The 21737-nt window shown below is 44.5% G+C and overlaps 1 protein-coding gene across 2 annotated transcripts; it reads left to right on the top strand.

The window, feature by feature from the left end:
* The first annotated feature begins 52 nt into the window (after window positions 1–52).
* On the top strand, window positions 53–10848 carry LOC119355184 (protein EI24 homolog). Of its 2 annotated transcripts, XM_037621962.1 has the most exons (9): window positions 63–2731; window positions 3301–3353; window positions 4159–4284; window positions 4358–4421; window positions 4583–4668; window positions 4775–4857; window positions 5371–5447; window positions 5955–6067; window positions 10558–10848. In XM_037621962.1, exons 1-9 carry the CDS (start codon window positions 2192–2194, stop codon window positions 10601–10603), a joined length of 1188 nt encoding a protein of 395 aa, XP_037477859.1. In that variant the 5' UTR covers window positions 63–2191; the 3' UTR covers window positions 10604–10848. The 2 variants fall into 2 exon arrangements, 1 of the variants encoding a protein (XP_037477859.1); XR_005171485.1 differs by lacking the exon at window positions 5371–5447 and having other exon boundaries at window positions 53–2731.
* The last annotated feature ends 10889 nt before the right edge of the window (window positions 10849–21737 follow it).

Below are 21737 nucleotides of genomic sequence, written 5' to 3' on the forward strand. Positions count from 1 at the left end.
TTTATAAGAGAAATTAGATTGTAAACCTCAACAAATTGACCCTGTTTATAAGGAAAACTGAGCCGAAAACGATACTCCCTCTGTAAAGAAATTAGTGATCTAAAAGGTCTTATATTTCTTTACAGAGGGAGTACATAACAAGGAAAACACAGAACCCACGTACAAAGTTATAACAGAACACAAGGGTGAACCAAGAAAGCATAGTTGGTTGAGGGATGCAGCACAGGTTATGCCATAAGCATATACATGGAAACACAAGCAGAAGAGAGACTGACAAGGCAAGAAAATGCGGCAGAGGCAGCACGGAGGCAAATTCATCAGTCTCCGAGTACACCAACAACAGCAACGCTGAAACCACGGACACATGATAACGCAGGGATCCATCATCGAGGAACTGCACCAAAACCAGCCTCGAGCCATCCAACACCCAACATTAGGGTGGTCTTGCCCGTGGCAAGGTTGACGGAGGGGAAAACTTTGGCTCAATGATCATTCACAGAGAGAACAAATGGAGTAGCGAAGTGAATGCTCACAGAGAGTGCCTCAGAAGAAAATATCTCTACCAAGGCTGGACATAGACCATGATGGAGTGTAAATGGAGATCACACACAGCTTCAAGTTGACAAAAGTTAAGGATCCAAGCAGTGGCCGGACAAACAATTATAGGTAGTTCACTTGGCAAAAAGAGGAGATCTCTGGGTTGCTGAGTAGAAGAACATCACGAGGGGTAGCAAATGGCAGCACTACGGCACCAAAGGCACCGCCGCGAGACCCCAAAGGAACACCGCTGAAGAAGAGACACGGGGAAGCATTTGGCCGCTCAACAACACCAAACGGTGTCATTGCCAGCCCCGAAAAGATGTCACCACCGTCGAACCCCAGCTGGTTGCACCACCACCACAGAACACACCCCTCCAGCTCCACGCAGTAATGATAGCCGTCATTGGGGTCTCCAAGATGACGCCTCCAAAGAAGAAGTGATGTGAGGACACACCACCGTTATCCAATCAGGCAAGGTTGATCATAGGCTTTCACCCGGATACCACGAAACAAAAAAAAAAAGAGGTTGCAACGAGCTCCACAACGGCACCTCTGCGAGGAAAACGATGTCCACAGATGCCTTTGCCGCCAGCATGGGCAGTTCCGATGCTGGGTTCACACCCGAAGCCTGTGCAGATCCCCACCGGCATGACAGCAACCGCACCTTCACATGCAGCCAGGATCCATCAGGCCCCCACCGCAGGATGTGAGCAGCCATCACAGAAACCAGATCAGTGCCGGCCGAAACTGAGGCCAGAACCACCGCCACCTCCCCCCCTGCCATGCACCGCCAAGCTCCCAGCAGCGAGCCGCCACCATGCTGCTGAGTAGCAGCCACCACTGTGCCCTGAACAACCGCATCCGCCACTCCCCGAGCAGCGAGGAAGAAGGCGAAGCCAAGCCTTGGGCACCCAGCTGGCACGACTGAGGGCACTCCCCAAGCAGAAGGACCTGCCCGCAAGAGGCGACACTCACGTCGCCAATACCCCACGAGCCGTCTGAACTCACCATCGACGCCAGATCTGAGCAGAGCTGCGCCTGGATCCCTGACCCGTCCGGTCGGCGAGTACCAAAGCCAGCACCCGCCTTGCGTAGCCAATCCCGCCAGCCCCGTTCCGCACCAGCAAGCCGCAGTGTGACATCTTGGCTTAATAGGAATGATAGACTACTCATATCAACAAGGAATTCCTTATTTTCCAGGAGCCCATCTGCAAGGAACCTCAAAGTTAAGCGTGCTTGGCTTGGAGCAATTTAAGGATGGGTGACCGACCCGGAAGTTGACCCCTGGTGCGCATGAGTGAGGACAAAGTGCGCAGGAAAGACTAGTGTTGGTTTCTGCCGCCAGTCTAGATCGATCCCACTAGGTGTAACGGTTGGGAACCGGTGGTTGTGGCCGGGGCATTACACATAGGACCAGCCGGCGCCCGTTGCCAGTGTTAAGCTTCATGCATTAGCGAACGCAACCAAAAGTCTGGACTGATGGAAAGGGCTAGATAATCCACATATACACAAAACACCCCCTCTCACATGTGATGTGGGGTGGCGGCGCAAAATCGGATCCGCACGAGTTGCACGTGCTAAAAAAATAACCTAAGCTCTAATACCATGTTAAGCTTCATGCACTAGCCAACACAACCAAAATTCCGAACTGATGGAAAGGGCTAGGCAATCCACATATACAGTTATACACTTCAACAGCCAGATCTGCCGCCGAATGAGACGTAGCTTGATTCTGTTTGGATCTACGCAGGGCACAATAAGAATTCCGTTTTCTTATTTCCCTACTCCTGTTTGTCACTTCAGTTACTCCAGTTTACTTTGTCATTTGATGTTTGTTCCGTCATTATTGCAAAATATAGTGGAATCTGGCCACAGGGAGGTTCAATGGATTCCTTTTTTACTTCGTTTCTGTATTAAGGGAATTATATTCTACAGTTCTGATCAGCACCAGTCTCCTGATTTTGTTATGAATGATCCTGGTTTTCTCTTCCGTGTCCCATTCCATGAATACCTATTTAAAATAGTTCTTGTTCTTTATAGCTTGCTAACCTTGAAATCAGTGGTCATTCCAACTCTTCTATGGATACTGCCCGAGCAATGCGATCAATCATGGGGACAACATCTATGTGATCACACAACAGCTGTTGCCTTGTATTCGTTCTTACGTTCGGGGCTTGTCGAGATTTTCTATGTAAGTGCTCTTTATCGCCATTAGCATCCTCCAAGGGTGTTTTGCTTTAGACAAACATATAACGGCATGTCGATCTTTGCTCACCAATTTTGAGTTCTCCCCTTCAATTACAAGTTATTGGCTTTTGGCTTTGAATATATTGTCACATAAGTATTGATCAATGATCATTAACGACAATTCACTATTTTCGTCTCCAATGTATGCTGGAGAAGTAGGAACTGGCATTGGAGTTATTTTCAGCTGGTAGTTATCTTTCAACGATGCACGCAAATTTAATAGAACTTGAGGATCTGGTAACAAAGTTCGTGATGTGGCAGTACTGTTTCAAATGCAAAATGCTACTTGTCTTCAAGCCTCTTTTACATTTTCCCAGTGACATACTTGGTGTTATAAAAACCTAGATGAGAAACACCAACACGAGCTGTTTGTCCGATTCTATTATCATGTCCTTTGGTGCTCTACTGTTTGTGGTACCTTAGTATGTTCTGTCATTAAAATTCTCTTTTCCCCCCAAATATCATGCATCACTATTATTTGTGTTGCTTCTTATAATTGATGTACTCTTTCAGGTATTTTGGTTTTATCCCCTCTACATCTTCAGCTTTATAATAAGTACACTCTGGTATGCTGAGTCCCTCTCACTACTTGGTGGCTTACTTCCCTTATTTGTGAAACTGTTGATTTCTTTTCCTTTGAAGAGTAGACCCTTGTTCCAGTTCATAAGGGAATCATGTAGCAGCAGCGGTTAATATGCTTTTCAATTTTGTTATAAGTAAATTGTAAAATAAATGTGTTATAAGTATTGAGTTTATGATTGTATATAATATATGTATCAAACCTCAATGAAATGGTTTTGGTTGACACTTTCAAATTTAGTTTCAGAAATTTCTGGATTTCCAAATTTCTATTACTGATATGGTAATGATATATGCTGCAGCAACTATGTCTTCAAACTTCAATATGCCAGCAAGCCACTTTAGAGCCTTGGTACACTCACGTCAAAATTTGTTTCATTTCAATGCACCATGCCACGAGTTCCGGAAAATTATTTCGTCATCTGATTGATGGTTTTATGACTATTTTCATTTAAGAACAGTGCTTACTTGTGCATATGTTTGTTACTGAATCTGGGAGATGTAGCTAAAAGCTGTTCAACTTATGCTTTTTAATCTTATGTGTATTGTATATGTTGCGCTCATATGGTTTCCACACCACAAAAAGTAAACTGAAAATAAGTTAACTTGTATTTTGTTGGAGGTTTATTTAGATTTCTTTTTTCTGTGGAAAATCCAGTTCTTGATTTTTATGCCATCTTTTGTTGTTACAGGTACGAAACCTTGTTTTACTATCCTCAAGATAAACATGTTTCAGATGCTAAACAAGGGAATATCCATTACCTTTTTGTGATCTTGACCATCTTACGCTAGGTATGGTGACATTGCTAAGCATGCTTTGGCTGTTGTGAAAAGTAAGAAGCTGGATGCAAGTCAAGCATCTGACTCTGACCCTCACAGCACATCTGTATCAGCAGATAGGCCTGAAGGATTTGATGGGTGTGTTCACATTTAAACTTGTTGGCACCTGGTTGGATTTTACATGCTTCGTGTGCTAACACTTTGTTGTTAGGGTTGCGATTGGTGTTGGAGAGCAGGTCTATTCGATACTTCTTTTGACTATTTTCTTTGCTGAGGTATTTGTTCTATGCTCATGTTTGCTTAATCTTCATTTCTCACCGGACACCTAATTTCATTAACCATGTTTTATACATTTTGTATCTCCTGCTTATTTGAGCTTACATGGTGCTATTTTTCGTAGTACCTGCATTTTTCTTATGTTCTAGATGTCATGCAGGTTACAGTGATTGGTTACATACCTTACCTTGGTAAGGCAATGAACTTCATGTTACTGTCTTTGATGTATGCCTACTACTGCTTCGAGTATGTACATCTGAATGCCTTTTATCACCCATTCAACCTTCTCCTCAAGTGCTATACAGAAAGGTTACTTTATTACCTTGTAAAGTTTGCCAACTCATTTTGTCAGGTACAAGTGGAACTTCTTTGCAGTGAGCCTGAACCACCGGCTTGATTTCTTTGAGTCAAATTGGGCTTTCTTTGCCGGATTTGGTATGTGCATTGTTGTCATCATATGGTGCAAAATACGTGTTTCATCTTCTTACTAGAGTTAGGCAAATGTAGCTGTGTAAAAGGAACCTTTTGCTTTCCCGGTAGTTACTCCTGCCAAAGTCGTTTTGCAGCTGTATGCATGGGTTCTTGACTTCATGGTAAGAACCTCATGCTTCAGTACTTCCGGTTTGATATACATTTTTTTGGTGGTCAAGGAATCTTCTCCAAACTTGAATGGACATGCACATCTCTGATAGGTTCCCTGCTATTCCCAAGGCACATATTCCTTGTGCAGTTTAAAGAACTTGCATCCTATTCCACATGAGATGTTCAATGAACACCTATTGTAACCGAGCGTTGTTTTTTAATTTTAGCTTACGTTTTATTTCTTACAAAACTAGCTTACTATTGTCATGTTGTTCATTACGCTTATTACTCTTTAAGAGCTCATATGCTGCTAGCTGATATTTCCACAATTCTGATATGATCTCTGGTGCCGTATTGCTTCCTCAGGTAGTCCATGTGTACTTCCGATTTTCTTCTTCTCTCCTCTTACAAGTTATGTTGTGATGGCAATACTATACCCACTGGTATGGACAAGCACTTTCTAAAAGCGGGTGTTGCTCTGGTCATTTGATGGCTTCTAAGACTTTGCGATAATGTCTTTCTCATTTCTAGCAAAAAGACTGTTCTCACTATGCATTTTTCTTTCTTTGCACAATGAACACAATAAAGTCTAGGCACCAAAATCAATGTCATAGTAGCCATTTTCACTTGGCATGATTTTTTTTATAGCTGAAAGAAGGAGACAAGCTCACATCAATCATTTGTAGTACTTATATCCAATACCCAAGTTTTCTTTGTTGCCAATTTGTGCTCATCCCCTGGCCTGGAGCATGATTACTTAGATATATAATTTCTTCTTCTTTCAATGCTACATTTTCTCACGTGTTCATATTATGAGGCTCTATGGATGACCTAGCGATTCCATTCCTTTCATAGTGTTATAAGTGTGTGTGACTGCTTGTTTTGTATTTCATGATGTAAAACCCATGCAGCAAATCCTTAGTCCAACTTTACAATATTATTTTTTGCAGTTTGTCATGACAGCTGCTGGTACACAAGAAGAGCAAACCATTGATGAACTGAAATCTTTGCATGGAGGGAAACTGAATAGAATACCCTTGTTCTTTGTCGCGAAGCGACTAACGTAAGCACTCTTCACATCCTTGATAGACGCAAATAGCTGTTTGTGCTACTTGAGACTTTAATAGATTGCAGAAGTGTAACAAAGTGTGCCGCCTTTCTGGTGATAATGAATTCTCCCTCCGTTCCAAAATAGATTACCGAGAAAGTTTGATTGCGAAACTATTCTCACATAATAAAGCTAATATTACCATTGTTCCTCACCAATCAAAATACTCCCTCTGTTCCATAATGTAATGCGTATAGATTTTAAACATATACAATTTGAAAATATATACAATTCTAAACATATACAATTTGAAAATATAACTGATGATGTATCCAGTGATATGCATTTGGTATGTTAAATGTACATATTTTTGTCTATAAACATGGTCAAAGTTTGTAATGTTTGACTTTTGGAAAAATCTATACACACTACACTATGGAACGGAGGGAGTATATCTTTACTAATTAATTCTGAAAGTAGAGAAGTTTGACTCAGCACTATCTAAAGTGTCATCTACATTGGGAACGGATGATTGATGCTAGGCCTTCAATTTGCTCTACTTATTTATTCGATTACAGTCCTACTCTTATGGAGATGAAACCCAAAAGATTTTCGTTGGGGCGTAACCCTCTCAGCGACGCGCTACATCGGAACCCGGGTGTGGTGAAAAATGGGCAAGGGCCGGGCCGTCACCCCTAAGGTGGCGCGCTGTATCTTGATCCGGATACGGTGGCAAGTGAGCGAGGATCGGGTCGTCGCATCCTTAGTGGCGCGCTACATCGGCGCCCGGATGTAGTGGAAAATGGGCAAGGGTCTTCGCATTTGACTCGATGAGTGCGAAGGGTAAGGAAGCTAGCCGAGCCTAGGAGGATTCGCTTAGGTAGCTGGAACGTAGGGTCTCTGACAGGGAAGCTTCGGGAGCTAGTTGATGCAGCGGTGAGGAGAGGTGTTGATATCCTTTGCGTCCAAGAAACTAAATGGAGAGGACAGAAGGCGAAGGAGGTGGAGGATACCGGCTTCAAGCTGTGGTACACAGGGAGGCTGCAAACAGAAATGGCGTAGGCATCTTGATCAACAAGAGCCTCAAGTATGGAGTGGTAGACGTCAAGAGACGTGGGGACCGGATTATCCTGGTCAAGCTGGTAGTTGAGGACTTGGTTCTCAATGTTATCAGCGCGTATGCCCCGCAAGTAGGCCACAATGAGAACACCAAGAGGGAGTTCTGGGAAGGCCTGGAAGACATGGTTAGGAGTGTACCGATTGGTGAGAAGCTCTTCATAGGAGGAGACCTCAATGGCCACGTGGGTACATCTAACACAGGTTTTGAAGGGGCGCACGGGGGCTTTGGCTATGGCATCAGGAATCAAGAAGGAGAAGATGTCTTAAGCTTTGCTCTAGCCTACAACATGATTGTAGCTAACACCCTCTTTAGAAAGAAAGAATCACATCTGGTGACTTTTAGTAGTGGCCAACACTCTAGCCAGATTGATTTCATCCTCTCGAGAAGAGAAGATAGGCGTGCGTGCCTAGACTGTAAGGTGATACCTGGAGAAAGTGTTGTACCCCAGCATAAGCTGGTGGTTGCTGACTTTCGCTTTCGGATTCGTGTCGAGCGGGATAAGCGTGCCAAAGTCGCTAGAACGAAGTGGTGGAAGCTCAAGGGGGAGGTAGCTCTAGCGTTCAAGGAGAGGGTCATTAATGAGGGCCCTTGGGAGGAAGGAGGAGATGCGAACAATGTGTGGACGGAGATGGCGACTTGCATTCGTAAGGTAGCCTCGGAGGAGCTTGGAGTGTCCAGGGGAAGGAGAAGCGAAGATAAGGATACCTGGTGGTGGAATGATGATGTCCAGAAGGCGATTAAAGAGAAGAAAGATTGCTTCAAACGCCTATACCTGGATAGGAGTGCAGACAACATAGAGAAGTACAAGATGGCGAAGAAGGCTGCAAAGCGAGCTGTTGGTGAAGCAAGGGGTCGGGCATATGAGGACCTCTACCAACGGTTAGGCACGGAGGAAGGTGAAAGGGACATCTATAAGATGGTCAAGATCCGAGAGAGGAAGACAAGGGATATTGGCCAAGTCAAATGCATCAAGGACGGAGCAGGCCAACTCTTGGTGAAGGACGAGGAGATTAAGCATAGATGGCGGGAGTACTTCGACAAGCTGTTCAATGGGGAGAATGAGAGTTCTACCATTGAACTGAACGACTCCTTTGATGAGACCAGCATGCGTTTTGTGCGGCGAATCCAGGAGTCTGAGGTCAAGGAGGCTTTAGAAAGGATGGAAGGAGGCAAGGCGATGGGCCCTGATTGTATCCCCATTAAGGTGTGGAAAGGTTTCGGGGACATAGCGATAGTATGGCTAACCAAGCTTTTCAACCTCATTTTTCAGGAAACAAGATGCCAGAAGAATGAAGACGGAGTATATTAGTACCAATCTTCAAGAACAAGGGGGATGTTCAGAGTTGTACTAATTACCGTGGAATTAAGCTGATGAGCCATACAATGAAGCTATGGGAGAGAGTCATTGAGCACCGCTTAAGCTGAAAGGGACCTCTACCAACGGTTAGGCACGGAGGAAGGTGAAAGGGACATCTATAAGATGGTCAAGATCCGAGAGAGGAAGACGAGGGATATTGGCCAAGTCAAATGCATCAAGGACGGAGCAGGCCAACTCTTGGTGAAGGACGAGGAGATTAAGCATAGATGGCGGGAGTACTTCGACAAGCTGTTCAATGGGGAGAATGAGAGTTCTACCATTGAACTGAACGACTCCTTTGATGAGACCAGCATGCGTTTTGTGCGGCGAATCCAGGAGTCTGAGGTCAAGGAGGCTTTAGAAAGGATGAAAGGAGGCAAGGCGATGGGCCCTGATTGTATCCCCATTAAGGTGTGGAAAGGTTTCGGGGACATAGCGATAGTATGGCTAACCAAGCTTTTCAACCTCATTTTTCAGGAAACAAGATGCCAGAAGAATGGAGACGGAGTATATTAGTACCAATCTTCAAGAACAAGGGGGATGTTCAGAGTTGTACTAATTACCGTGGAATTAAGCTGATGAGCCATACAATGAAGCTATGGGAGAGAGTCATTGAGCACCGCTTAAGAAGAATGACAAGCATGACCAAAAATCAGTTTGGTTTCATGCCTGGGAGGTCGACCATGAAAGCCATTTTCTTGGTACGACAAATTATGAAGAGATATAGGGAGCAAAAGAAGGACTTGCATATGGTGTTCATTGACTTGGAGAAGGCCTATGATAAGATATCGCGGAATGTCATGTGGTGGGCCTTGGAGAAACACAAAGTCCCAGCAAAGTACATTACCCTCATCAAGGACATGTACGATAATGTTGTGACAAGTGTTCGAACAAGTGATGTCGACACTGATGACTTCCCGATTAAGATAGGACTGCATCAGGGGTCAGCTTTGAGCCCTTATCTTTTTGCATTGGTGATGGATGAGGTCACAAGGGATATACAAGGAGATATCCCATGGTGTATGCTCTTTGCGGATGATGTGGTGCTAGTTGACGATAGTCGGACGGGGGTAAATAGGAAGTTAGAGTTATGGAGACAAACCTTGGAATCGAAAGGGTTTAGGCTTAGTAGAACTAAAACCGAGTACATGATGTGCGGTTTCAGTACTACTAGGTGTTAGGAGGAGGTTAGCCTTGATGGCCAGGTGGTACCTCAGAAGGACACCTTTCGGTATTTGGGGTCAATGCTGCAGGAGGATGGGGGTATTGATGAAGATGTGAACCATCGAATCAAAGCCGGATGGATGAAGTGGCGCCAAGCTTCTGGCATTCTCTGTGACAAGAGAGTGCCACAAAAGCTAAAAGGCAAGTTCTACAGGACGGCGGTTCGACCCGCAATGTTGTATGGGCTGAGTGTTGGCCGACTAAAAGGCGACATGTTCAACAGTTAGGTGTGGCGGAGATGCATATGTTGAGATGGATGTGTGGCCACACGAGGAAGGATCGAGTCCGGAATGATGATATACGAGATAGAGTTGGGGTAGCACCAATTGAAGAGAAGCTTGTCCAACATCGTCTGAGATGGTTTGGGCATATTCAGCGCAGGCCTCCAGAAGCTTCGGTGCATAGTGGATGGCTAAAGCGTGCGGAGAATGTCAAGAGAGGGCGGGGTAGACCGAATTTGACATGGGAGGAGTCCGTTAAGAGAGACCTGAAGGATTGGAGTATCACCAAAGAGTTAGCTATGGACAGGGGTGCGTGGAAGCTTGCTATCCATGTGCCAGAGCCATGAGTTGGTTGCGAGATCTTATGAGTTTCACCTCTAGCCTATCCCAATTTCTTTGAGACTAAAGGCTTTGTTGTTATTGTTGTTGTAGTCCTACTCTTTCAAGTCTGAAGTACGCTTGGGTAGACTATACTGCGTATCATGTATTCGCAATCCCAGCTCAAAATTTATTTTCAAGCAGCACAATTGTTAGTTTCATTGGTACCTGGGCTGTCTAAACGTGTCTGAAACCGTGCATGCAGGACGCAAGCGCTGCAGTTGTTCCCAGAGGCACAAAAGGAGCAATGAGTGGTCCACATAATCACATGAACTCAGAGGTGCATAGTTCTCATGTTGAAGCTGCATCTGAGAGGTGCATAGTTCACGAGAAAGCGTGGCTGCTCATGTGTGCCACGCCCCAATGTAAATAGTCTGTACCATTGCCGCTGTACATATACATATATTGGGCCAATAAAAAAGAAACTATGGTTGTCCACGAGATACATGCTGCAATTGAAGAAGGAAATATACAAACATACTGTCTACAATGTTGATCAGCTGTCTGCCTTGGCGTAAAGTTCCTTTCTTTCTGTCCTGCTATTTGTCATTCCGTGCTCAATTATGCTCTCACGTATACAAAGTTGGGTCATCTATTTTGAAACGGAGGGAGTATTATTTTTTTGTGGGGTCCTTTCTTTCTGTCCTACTCCAATACACTTGTTCTCATGTACTCCCTCCGTCTCAAAATTCTTGTCTTAGATTAGTCTAGATACGGATGTATTTAATACTAAATCTTGATTTGATACATCCGTATTTAGACAAATTTAAGACAAGAATTTTAGGACTGAGGAAGTATTATTAAGTGCCAGCTGATGTGTTAAGCGATATACGACCAAACACACACAAGTATATTGGAGTAGTAGTCGTTTTATTTTATGCTGGTATTTTGGAGTACTAGTCGAACTGATTGATGGTTGTGTTTCTGTACTATATCTAAGGAGCTTAGTATCACAGATACTCCTAGATGCTTAATAATCTTATCATGCTTGCCGCTTTGTGAAGCCTGATAGTACAGGCTGCTGCTATTGAGGAGATGTTTGGGACACAGTCCATGATGTCAGTACAGAATACTCCGGCCGTCTAGCATGCATTTATCTTCCCTTCCTGCAATTATTTCATGGTTATAGTACTACTATCAAACACTATCAATGATGACGATTAAATGCAACCATTTGCTTACGAACAACCAAAATAGTGCCGGCTGGTTCCCATCGATCGGCTGCTAACACCAATCAAACACATTTTCTGTCTTTTTATTTAATACAGTCATTGACAGAGGACATCGGGGGGAAGAGACAGTAGACACAGGCTCTGATTTTGGGTCCGAGAGGTGGCTGCTGATCGCGCCCGGAACCAATTGACGATTGGACCTGTATGAAATTCTTGTCATGTGGGTGGCACAGTTCTCATCTCCTGGCCCGAGTAGTGTACTTGCACATCATTGCTTGATGTTGGTGTGGCCACCGAAGTCCTAACTCATTAGCCAACCAACCAATCCATGAACAGAAGCTTCGCATTTTTCCACTACAGGAACATTATACTTTGTGCTGTCCATCAACATGTCTTGTAACGCTCCCGCAAAAAAAAAAAAAGTCTTGTAACGGTGGTAGTCTGTCTGTCTCCCTATATCTGTCATGAATGATTGTGGAAATGATGACACCCTTTCACCTCTGCTTTTTGTCATCGTCGTAGACCCCTCACAGCAGTTACTCGACAAAGCTACTAATCAAGGTCTTCCACATCGTCTATGAGGTCAGGCCACCTCCGTGCGCACCTCGCTCTATGTTGACGATGCTGCCATCCTTCATCGCTCCGATCAAAGAGGACATTCAGAATCTTTCCGCAATTTTGGCCAGCTTTGGATAAGTCAAGGGGCTTACGGCAAACCCTCTAAAAATCATTGTTCCTCTGAGGCCGAAATCATTCTGACCCTTTCAGCAAGCTTTGTCACAAAGTGAACTCGACATGAAAATATTTCACGATCTGATCCTTTTAGCAACGCCATAGCCTGCGGCGTTTTTGCCCAAAATAAAAACGCCGAGCTAGCTAGTGTTCATGTTCAAAAAAGAAGCGCCGAGATAGCTCGCGTTGCGGACCACGTAAGAAACGCCAGAGGGCTTTGGCGTTTCTGCTCTGGACAGCAACGCCAGGAGCTTTGGCGTTTCCATGATGCGTCGCCTGCTTGTAGCTTCAGAGCAGCATGGCATGCATGCCACTAGTGGTGCTTGCCTGCCTGAATTGGCGGGTCGGTCAGACTACTGACCACTGCATGCACGATCGACTTAAGTATGAGGGACGACATGACAAGGCCATGCTGCTGGTATGTTTAGCAACCAATGATGACTTGCTTTTGAACTGTTTCCGATTAATTAACCACCTGGCAGAAGCATGCGTGCATGCACCATGCATGTGGTGTGCTTAGCACTACGCGTAGGGAGACAGGGCCATGCATTTGCACGGCGCGCACACATGCATTTGGCTGTGTGATTATTCCTCCTGAATCGACTGGACGTCTCACTATATATCCACACCAACAGTGAAGCTAGTGGCATCGAGGACGTTGTACTACGTACTATATCAAGTGTAGCAACGCCATGGCCATTGGCGTTTTCAGCCTGGCCAGAAACGCCAAAGCTTTTGGCGTTTCCGGAAACGCAATCTGGCTCGGCGTTTCGAACCTGCCACGTCAGCAAGTGGGGCCATGGCAGTAACGCGAGCTAGCTCGGCGTTTTTATGTGGGGATGAAACGCCACAGGCTATGACGTTGCTAAAAGGGTCAGATCGTGAAATAATTTTGTTCTGAGTTTATTTTGTGCTATGGTTTTCTAACAAGGTCAAAGCAGTGATTTCGGCCTTTCTTTGATCCGTTGTGAGACATTGGCCTTGACGACATCCTGCAAAGCTTCCCGGTCACCCGCACTGGTTTCCCATTGTGTTATTTCGGCCGCTCCCTATCCAACCACAGTCTGAAGAAGTTTGATTGATAATTTCTTGTGGACAAGGTGGCCGGAAAGACCTTCTTGGCAAGGCACGAACATTAACATGGAAGGTCGTTCCACTCTAGTCAAGTCGGTTTTATCCTCCCAGGTCATTTACTACCTCACCGCCATCAACGTGCCAACAAGAACCAAAGAAGGTGTCACCAAGATCTAGCGAGCATTTTTATGGGCTAGTACCGACAAAGTCTCAGGAGGTCAATGCAAGGTCAACTGGGAATTGGTCGGCAGACCAACCAACCTGGGTGGTTTCGGCATTCTCAACCTCGAAAAATTCTCACGGGAACTCAAACTACGCTGGCTTTGGTTCTGATGGGCCGACCCCAGAGAGTGTGGGTTGGTTTCAACGTCCCTTGCAATGATGACGGCATGACATGTTCTACGCCACAACTACGGTTATCATGGGTGACAAAATGACAACGAGTTTTTGGTTATCACCATGGTTACAAGGGCAAAAGTCGAAGGACATTGCCCCGGGCATCTTTGCCCTTTCCAAGGGCGCACTAAATCCTGTGTGGCCAAGGCTTTGGCTAATAGCGATTTGGTCCGTCACATAGATATGCAGGAGGGGCGCACAGTCGATCACATACAACAGTTTTCATCTTATGGTGCAAGGTCCAGGAGGTGCAGCTCACTCCGTGCACTAAACATGTTATTTGATGGAAATTCACTAGTGTGGAGTGCTACTCTGCTGCCTCTGCTTGTCGGATGCTGTTCGTCAGATTGATAAAATCGGACATGCCTAGGATGGTATGGAAAGTTTGGGCACTGCCGAAAATTAGATTTTTCTCATGACTCATTCTCCAAAACATAATTTGAACAGTGGATAGAATATATCGGAGGGAGTGGCCAAACTGTGGTCTCTGCCAGTTGTGCAAAAGAGGACCGGAATCTGTAGTGCACCTTATGTTCAAATGCTGCTACTCTATTAGGATTTGGAACATGATCAACACTTGGCTTGGGATGCAATCTCAGACTAGCACCTGGTCCACCCTTCCATCGGTTAGAGAGTGGTGGAATGCTAAGCGGCAGGCAGCCAAGTGCAAACAGGAAGGCGTACAAGTCATTGAAGATACTCGTCTGTCGGGCAATTTGGAATGAAAGGAATGCGAGAGTATTTCACAACAAGGCCTCTTTGCCCACCCATATGGTTTCGTCGATCAAGGCAGAGGTGAAGCTTTGTGTTATTGCTGGCGCAAAATATTTGGGAAATATTGTACCGGGAGAGTGACCCCTTTGCGTTGTGACCTTTGTGGTCATGTAGACATCAAACCTTGTCATTTTCTTCTTAACTATTATGATGACTCACTTCGTATAAGAAAAAATAAACTACACGGGATGTAATCTCCACTGACCAAGGATATGCTACAACGAGACTCCCAAAACATTAGAGATTGGAAGGGTATAAATTACAGCATAGAAGCTGATGCGTGTTAGGCAGGCTTAACTATCCCAGAGAAAGGGCTGTCGGCGGTGTAGTGATCAAACAAGCGGGTCCGGTTAGTCGACGACATGCAATAAATTCATGCAGTTGCATTTGCGTTCTGATCTGCCTTTTGCATCTCTGGTGTGAAGGTGATCGGCCTACAAATCATCTGCAACTATCTTGATAAGAACCCATGTTTAACAATCACATACCCCTGGCGTTGCTTTGTGCTCGAGGTGGAGCAGTGGCTTCACAATTTTGAACAAATAGCTCACAGATGCAACAGTGTTTAGTTCGGCGCCGTCATGCAATAAGTTCATGCAATTGCATTGCGTGATGATCTGCGTTTTGCATCGTTGTATGAAGGTGACCGACCGACAGCTAGTATTGTACATGCACCGTCAGTTTGTACCCGTTCAGCCATGGTTAATTCCATGAGTCATAATACGCCGAGGAGTTGAATCAAGCGGAGAAGCGGGTGCTCATCATTAATTTCAGTCTCACAAACACGTGAGGTTGCAATCGGAAAAGTCACATCTTGATGAGAATTCCCCTTGATGAGAGGAGTGATCGTATCTTTTGGGGACTCAACCAGAATGGCAAGTTCACCACTAAGTCAGTGTATAAGATGTTGGAAAAACCTCTAAGTGGGTGCCATTACAGATGGATTTGGAAAGCCAAGATCCCTCTTAAAATCAAAATCTTTCTATGGCAGATGTCGCAAGACGCAGTCCTTACTAGGCAAGTGATGAGCAAAAGGAAATTGACAGGGAATCCTTGTTGCTCTTTTTGCAAGCAGGTGGAAACGGTGCAACACCTGTTCTTTACTTGTCCTGTGGCCAGAATTGTCTGGCGATCTATTGGAGTAGTTTTTGGCACTGATAGATGTCCGTCGAACTACTGGCAATACTTCGTGTGGTGCCACGAATTCCTTCCTGGGAAGCAAAAGTTTTATACAGTGGGCTTAGCGGCCGTATGTTGGGCCATTTGGCTGGCACGCAATCGAGCTACTTTTAAAAAGAAACAAATCAAGACTCCTTTTGAGATTGTGTTTTCTCTATGCTCTTTTCTACTTTACTGGACAGGGCTACAACAAGGAGAGGACGCCAAGGAGCTTCGCACTGGAGCTGAGATGATCAGGACTGGCGCAATGCAGCTGATGAAGATGTGTGGTGCTGCCAAGCAACCAATCCAAGGTGCTTGATGTTCTCTGAAGATGCGCTGGATGAGGAGATGACGGGCGCGCGATTTTGATACTGCTTCCCCCGGAGAAAATTGTTTTCCGTCTACTTGAAATGCGACTGTGTTTTGATACTTGATCTGATCTTTTGAGAATGTAATAGGATAGATGTAATGCCGTGCTATCCAGGTTTTCACCCCATGATACTCGTTGCGACAACGAGCAAGTATGGTGGGTTTTCTGGTAGTGCTAGAACTCGCTATACCTCTTTCCCTCCTACTGTCCTTCTCGCTTGAACTGGTTGTATTTCCGTTCTTTGCAATGGAAAGGGGTAAAGCCCGGTTAAAAAAAAATATGCATGTGCATGGAAGCTGGTGCACTGTAGATACACTTGAAGGTTTTTCTCAAAAATTAAATAAAAACTGTGAATATAGAAGATGCGAATCTACTACGAGTACATTTTATTCAATAATATGACGCTAATTGTTGCTTATATACCGGAAATGAAATAGTAAATGAAGATCATATGAAGTCTTTTTTGGAGGAAAGGCCTATATGTTTTTTCAAGTTTAAAGTGTCTTAACACCTTTGCCGCAATAAAAAAACTGTCTTACACTTTTACTCTTGTTATTTTTTATGCTGGTCATAGATGGTCGTATTCATTTCTTTTTGCGGAATTTTTTTTCTTATTTATTAATTTTCAATCATGGTAGTACAACGAGTATCGAAAATAATAAATTACATCCAGATTCGTAGACCACCTAGCGATGACTACAAGCATTGAAGCAAGTCGAAGGCACGTCGCCGCATCGTTTCTTCCTTACTCGAGCCAGGCAAAACTTGTTGTAGTAGACATATTCTCTCTAGTTTGAAGGTTAATTTGAATAAGTGGGAGTGTTACCTTTTTCTAGAGGCCACGATGAAATCTTCCTTCAAAAAACTGAAACCAAGACATTTAAAAAACAGAATTGTCTAAACCTTCAAGGTGTACTTGTATACATACTTCGTGCGGAGTACAAAGAAAAAAATGTCCTTTGCTTACGGTGGTGTCGACGCTTCAACGAGACAATTGCATTATGAGTCGGTGCATGTAGAAATTGTGTTCCACTTTATAATAACAAAAATAAGTCCAACTTCGTTCAAATATTGAAGAGACGTCATATGTATATGCAGTTCTAAAATACGATCGAGGTACACACACCAATGATTTTGCAAGGCATCATGGGTGCTAGATTCTGTCGACCCCATAATAATAATTGTAGAAGTACATGCTCTAACCAACGCAACCAAAAAACCGATCTGACAGAAGAGACTAGGCAACACATTATACGTCAACACTCCTCTTCACGTGTGGCTTTCTCAGGCCTAAACATGGATCGAAAGTGAGTTGCAATTTAATTGCGCCAGCCAGGTCTTGAATTCAAGACCTCTTGGCTTCGATACCATGTAGAAGTGCATGCTCTAACCAATGCAACCAAAAGTCCGATCTGATAGAAAAGACCAGGCAGCACATTATACGTCAACAATAATCATACGAGCTCACTTGCTCATGGTGACGCGGGTTGAAACCGCGGTGTGTCCACACACACACACTAACACACACACACACACACACACACACACACACACACACACACACACACACAAAAGAAGCAACAAGAATAGTTTGTTATTTGCCATGGATGGTCTCCAGCAAGAAACACTTGAGCTGAGGATCTTCAAATGCTTGTTTACATTACCTTTTCTAGTATACATATTTCTGCTATGCCCAGTTTGATTGGGAGAATATCACATGTAAACCAACATTCGATGAAAACCGATGTAAACCACGCGGAAACGATGTTTTAAAGTTTCAAAAAAATCTCAAGAAAAAAGAGATGTTAAGAGGTGATATTCTATTGCCATGCAAAAATTCAAATTCAAATACATTACGAGATGCAGGCTATGATAAAAACAAATTCAGCACTGAATAGGGATGCAAGCTATGAGAGAAACAAATTCAACACTGAATAGTAATGTGTTTCAACTTAGAATTTGGTGGAGCTTAAAGCATCAACAGCCAGACTTACCAAATCTACTCCCCTAAACGTCCACGGACGTGCCCGGTCAGTCATCGGGTGTGTCCGTTTTGATCCCCTATTTGTCCGTTCATGCAGCCACACTCCTCATTTTCTTTCTCATATGTTCAGTCACTTGCACGTGATTGGTGGAGATGAAGAGAGAGAAGGAAAAAAAGAATAAAGAAAGAAAAAAGGTGGTCCCGGGTGGGCGCGTCCTACATGGCGGACCGACTGGACGCGTTCGGGCGCGTCCGTGTGTCCTCATATGTCATATCCTCCCTATATTTGTCCTCAATATGAGGGTTCACGGACAACCTGGACGTGTACGAATGACATGAGGGGTCCGGTTGAATCACTTTTTTTCTTCTCTCTCTTGTTCGGTCACTGACCGGTCAGGTCCGCAGACGTTTGAAGAGGATTTAAGGATGCCGGTTGTAGATGCTCTTAATATCCCATACTTTTTCACAATTTTTTTTGAAACTTCCAAACATGGTTTCCACGAAGTTTTCTTTGCATGTTGTTTCCATGTGATATATATCCTCCCAGTTTAATTTTGCCTTCTATTGTGCCTAAAAGTTTTTAATGTTATGTTGTCTATTTTTTTTCATAAATGGAGGATAAACCTCCTGCTCTTTGCATTCTCAAAGCCCGAGCCCCGGCTTACGCGCTTCCCATTTAGGCTGGTCACAATGGGGAGGAACTTAGGAGTAACATCACACACTCCAATACAACTTTGCTTATGTGGCACATATTTAATGAAGAGAGAGGTGCTTGTGGTAACTAGCTAAGTTACCGGAACATCACACACTCCAAGAAACAATGAGTCTATAACCTAATAAATACATCGTTGCATGACACTACATAGATGTTCCTACCCACTATGGAGGTAGTAACATACTCTAGGGAAGTGTGTAAGTTACTAGGTTATGTTCTTGCCCATTGTGACCAGCCTTAGGGCCTGCTCGACTCGCAGGCCAGGGGATCCCCACCATGTGGAGGCCCGAGCCCGCCACCGCTACTTGCTAGGAGGGCTTTGCATGTCGGCCTCGTATGTCGGTGGTGGAAGGGAGAAGGGGGAGTTTTCTCTTAAACTATGTTGTCTATTTTACATACCATGTTAACTGCTTACTCGTTCCTACTAATTAGCATGCTATTTGATATTTATTTTCCTCAAACAAGTGTATTAATTATTGTTATTATTTAACTAGGCTCAGTCTCGTTCGATGACTTGAACTCGTTACTTGCAAGGATTAATTCTGATAGTGGTAGATAGATAAAAAACAAAAGTAAATAAATGACAGCAATGTAATTTTGATTTTTATATAATATGATTTAAAGTAGACCCCGGGACCATAGTTTTTACTAGAGCCTTCTCTCTTGAAACAATAGCATACGATGAGTAACAAATTACTGTTGGGCAATTGATAGAAAAGCGCATAGTTATGATGTTATTCATGGCAATGATCATATATATAGGCATCACATCCATGACAAGTAGGCCGACTCCTGCATGCATCTACTACTATTATCCACTAATCAACCACTATCTAGCATGCATCTATGGTATTAAGTTCAGAACAAACAGAGTAACGCCTTAAGCAAGATGACATAATATAGACAAATTAAACTCAGGAAATATGAATAAACCCCATTGTTTTATCCTTAGTAGCAGCAATACAATACGAGCCTCGCTACCCCTTCTATCACGAGATGAGGAAACCACAAGATTGAACCCAGTACAAAGCACCTCTCCCAATGAAGATAAATCATCTAGTTGGCCAAACCAAACGGATAGATCGGAGGGAAATAGAAAGCTATCATAATCATGCATAATAAAGTTCAGAAAAGACTCAATTACTTTCAATGAATAGTCTAATTATAAACCCACGATTCATCGGATCACAACAAACACACCGCAAAAGAAGATTACATCGGATAGAACACCATGAAGATCAAGGAGAACATTCTATTGAAGATCAAAGACAGAATAAGCCATCTAATTACTAGTTATGGACCCATAGTTCTATGGTGAACTAATCATGCATTATTGGAAGGCGTTAGGGATGATGTAGAAGCCCTCCGTGATCGATTCCCCCTCCGACAGAGTATCGGAAAAGATCTCTAGATGGGATCGTTGAAGAACAGAAGCTTGTGGCGGCAGAAAAATTGTTTTGGATGGCTCTCTGGCAGTTTCCCAATATTGGACAATTTATAGAAGTGGACTTAAGTCAGACGGAGCCACGTTGGGCCGATAAGGCATCAGGGAGCGCCCTATTGCCTTGTAGTCTCCTGTGTTATCGTTTGGTCTCCTCCCGAAGCTTCTAGGTTCTCTTTTGTCCAGAAAAAAATCGTCAAAATGTTTCGTAGTGTTTGGACTCCGTTTGATACTGATTTTCTGGAAAAAAAACAAAAACAGGCAAAAAACAATAACTGGCACTAGGCACTTGGTTAATAGGTTAGTTCCCAAAACTAATACTCCCTCCATTCCGAATTACTTGTCTTGGATTTGTCTAGATATGGAGGTATCTAGCACTAAAATGAGTCTAGATACATCCGTATCTAGACAAATCCAAGACAAGTAATTCGGAACGGAGAGAGTATAAAATAGCATAAAAATGCATATAAAGTATCCAAGATTGATAATATAATAGCATTAAACAACCAAAAAATATAGATACGTCAGAGACATCACCCTCCACCTGCACCCTCCAACCCCAGTCGAGCTTCGTTAGGCAGCCGCCGGACCCACCTCCACACGCCCCAGCTAGGGGAAGAAGCATCTGGAGCAACGCGCACCACACCATCCGTGCGCGCCCAAGCCCCACCATACCTGATCCAACACCTCCCTCCATGCACCTAGCCCCGTGCCGCCTGCCGGGACCCGGATCCAAACCTTACCGGAATGGCCGGATCTGGATGGGATTTGGCCTGCCCGTAGCCACCCATGAGGACTCCCCGCAACCACTACACTTCAGTAGAACGCAAGAGCACCACCAACTCGCCACCAGGCGACTGTGTCGCAAGCCCTCGCGCCCGCTGCCATGCTGCTAGGCCATGCGTCAGCCAGCGCCTCTGCTCGCAGGAAGTCTCGTGCCCTCCAAGATCCGAGCGGAGAGGAAAGAGACAGACCCTCCCCCCTTCCGCCTAAGCCGGCGGCGGGGGAGGGTGGCCGAGAGAGGCAGGATGGGTGGGCGGCCGCGGGTAGGGTTCCTCCCGTGTCACGCATCGCAGGATGCGTCGTGGGAGGTGATGGTAGCTGGAACTGTTGGGGAACGTGGTAATTTCAAAAAAATCCTACGCACACGCAAGATCATGGTGATGCATAGCAACGAGAGGGGAGAGTGTTGTCTACATACCCTCGTAGACCATAAGAGGAAGCGTTATGAAAACGTGGTTGATGTAGTCGTAAGTCTTCATGATCGACCGATCTAGCACCGAAGGTATGGCACCTCCGCGATCTGCACACGTTTGGCTCAATGACGTCCTGCGAACTCACGATCCAGTAGAGCTTCGAGGGAGAGCTTCGTCAGCATGACGACATGATGATGGTGATGATGTTGCTACCAGAACAGGGCTTTGCCTAAGCACCGCTACAATATTACCGAGGTGGATTATGGTGGAGGGGGGCACCGCACACGGCTAAAAGATCAATGATCAACTTGTGTGTATATGGGGTGCCCCCTCCCCCGTATATAAAGGAGTGGAGGAGGGGAGGGGCCGA

The sequence above is a fragment of the Triticum dicoccoides genome, chromosome 2A (assembly GCF_002162155.2).
Source record: "Triticum dicoccoides isolate Atlit2015 ecotype Zavitan chromosome 2A, WEW_v2.0, whole genome shotgun sequence".
NCBI lineage: Eukaryota > Viridiplantae > Streptophyta > Magnoliopsida > Poales > Poaceae > Triticum > Triticum dicoccoides.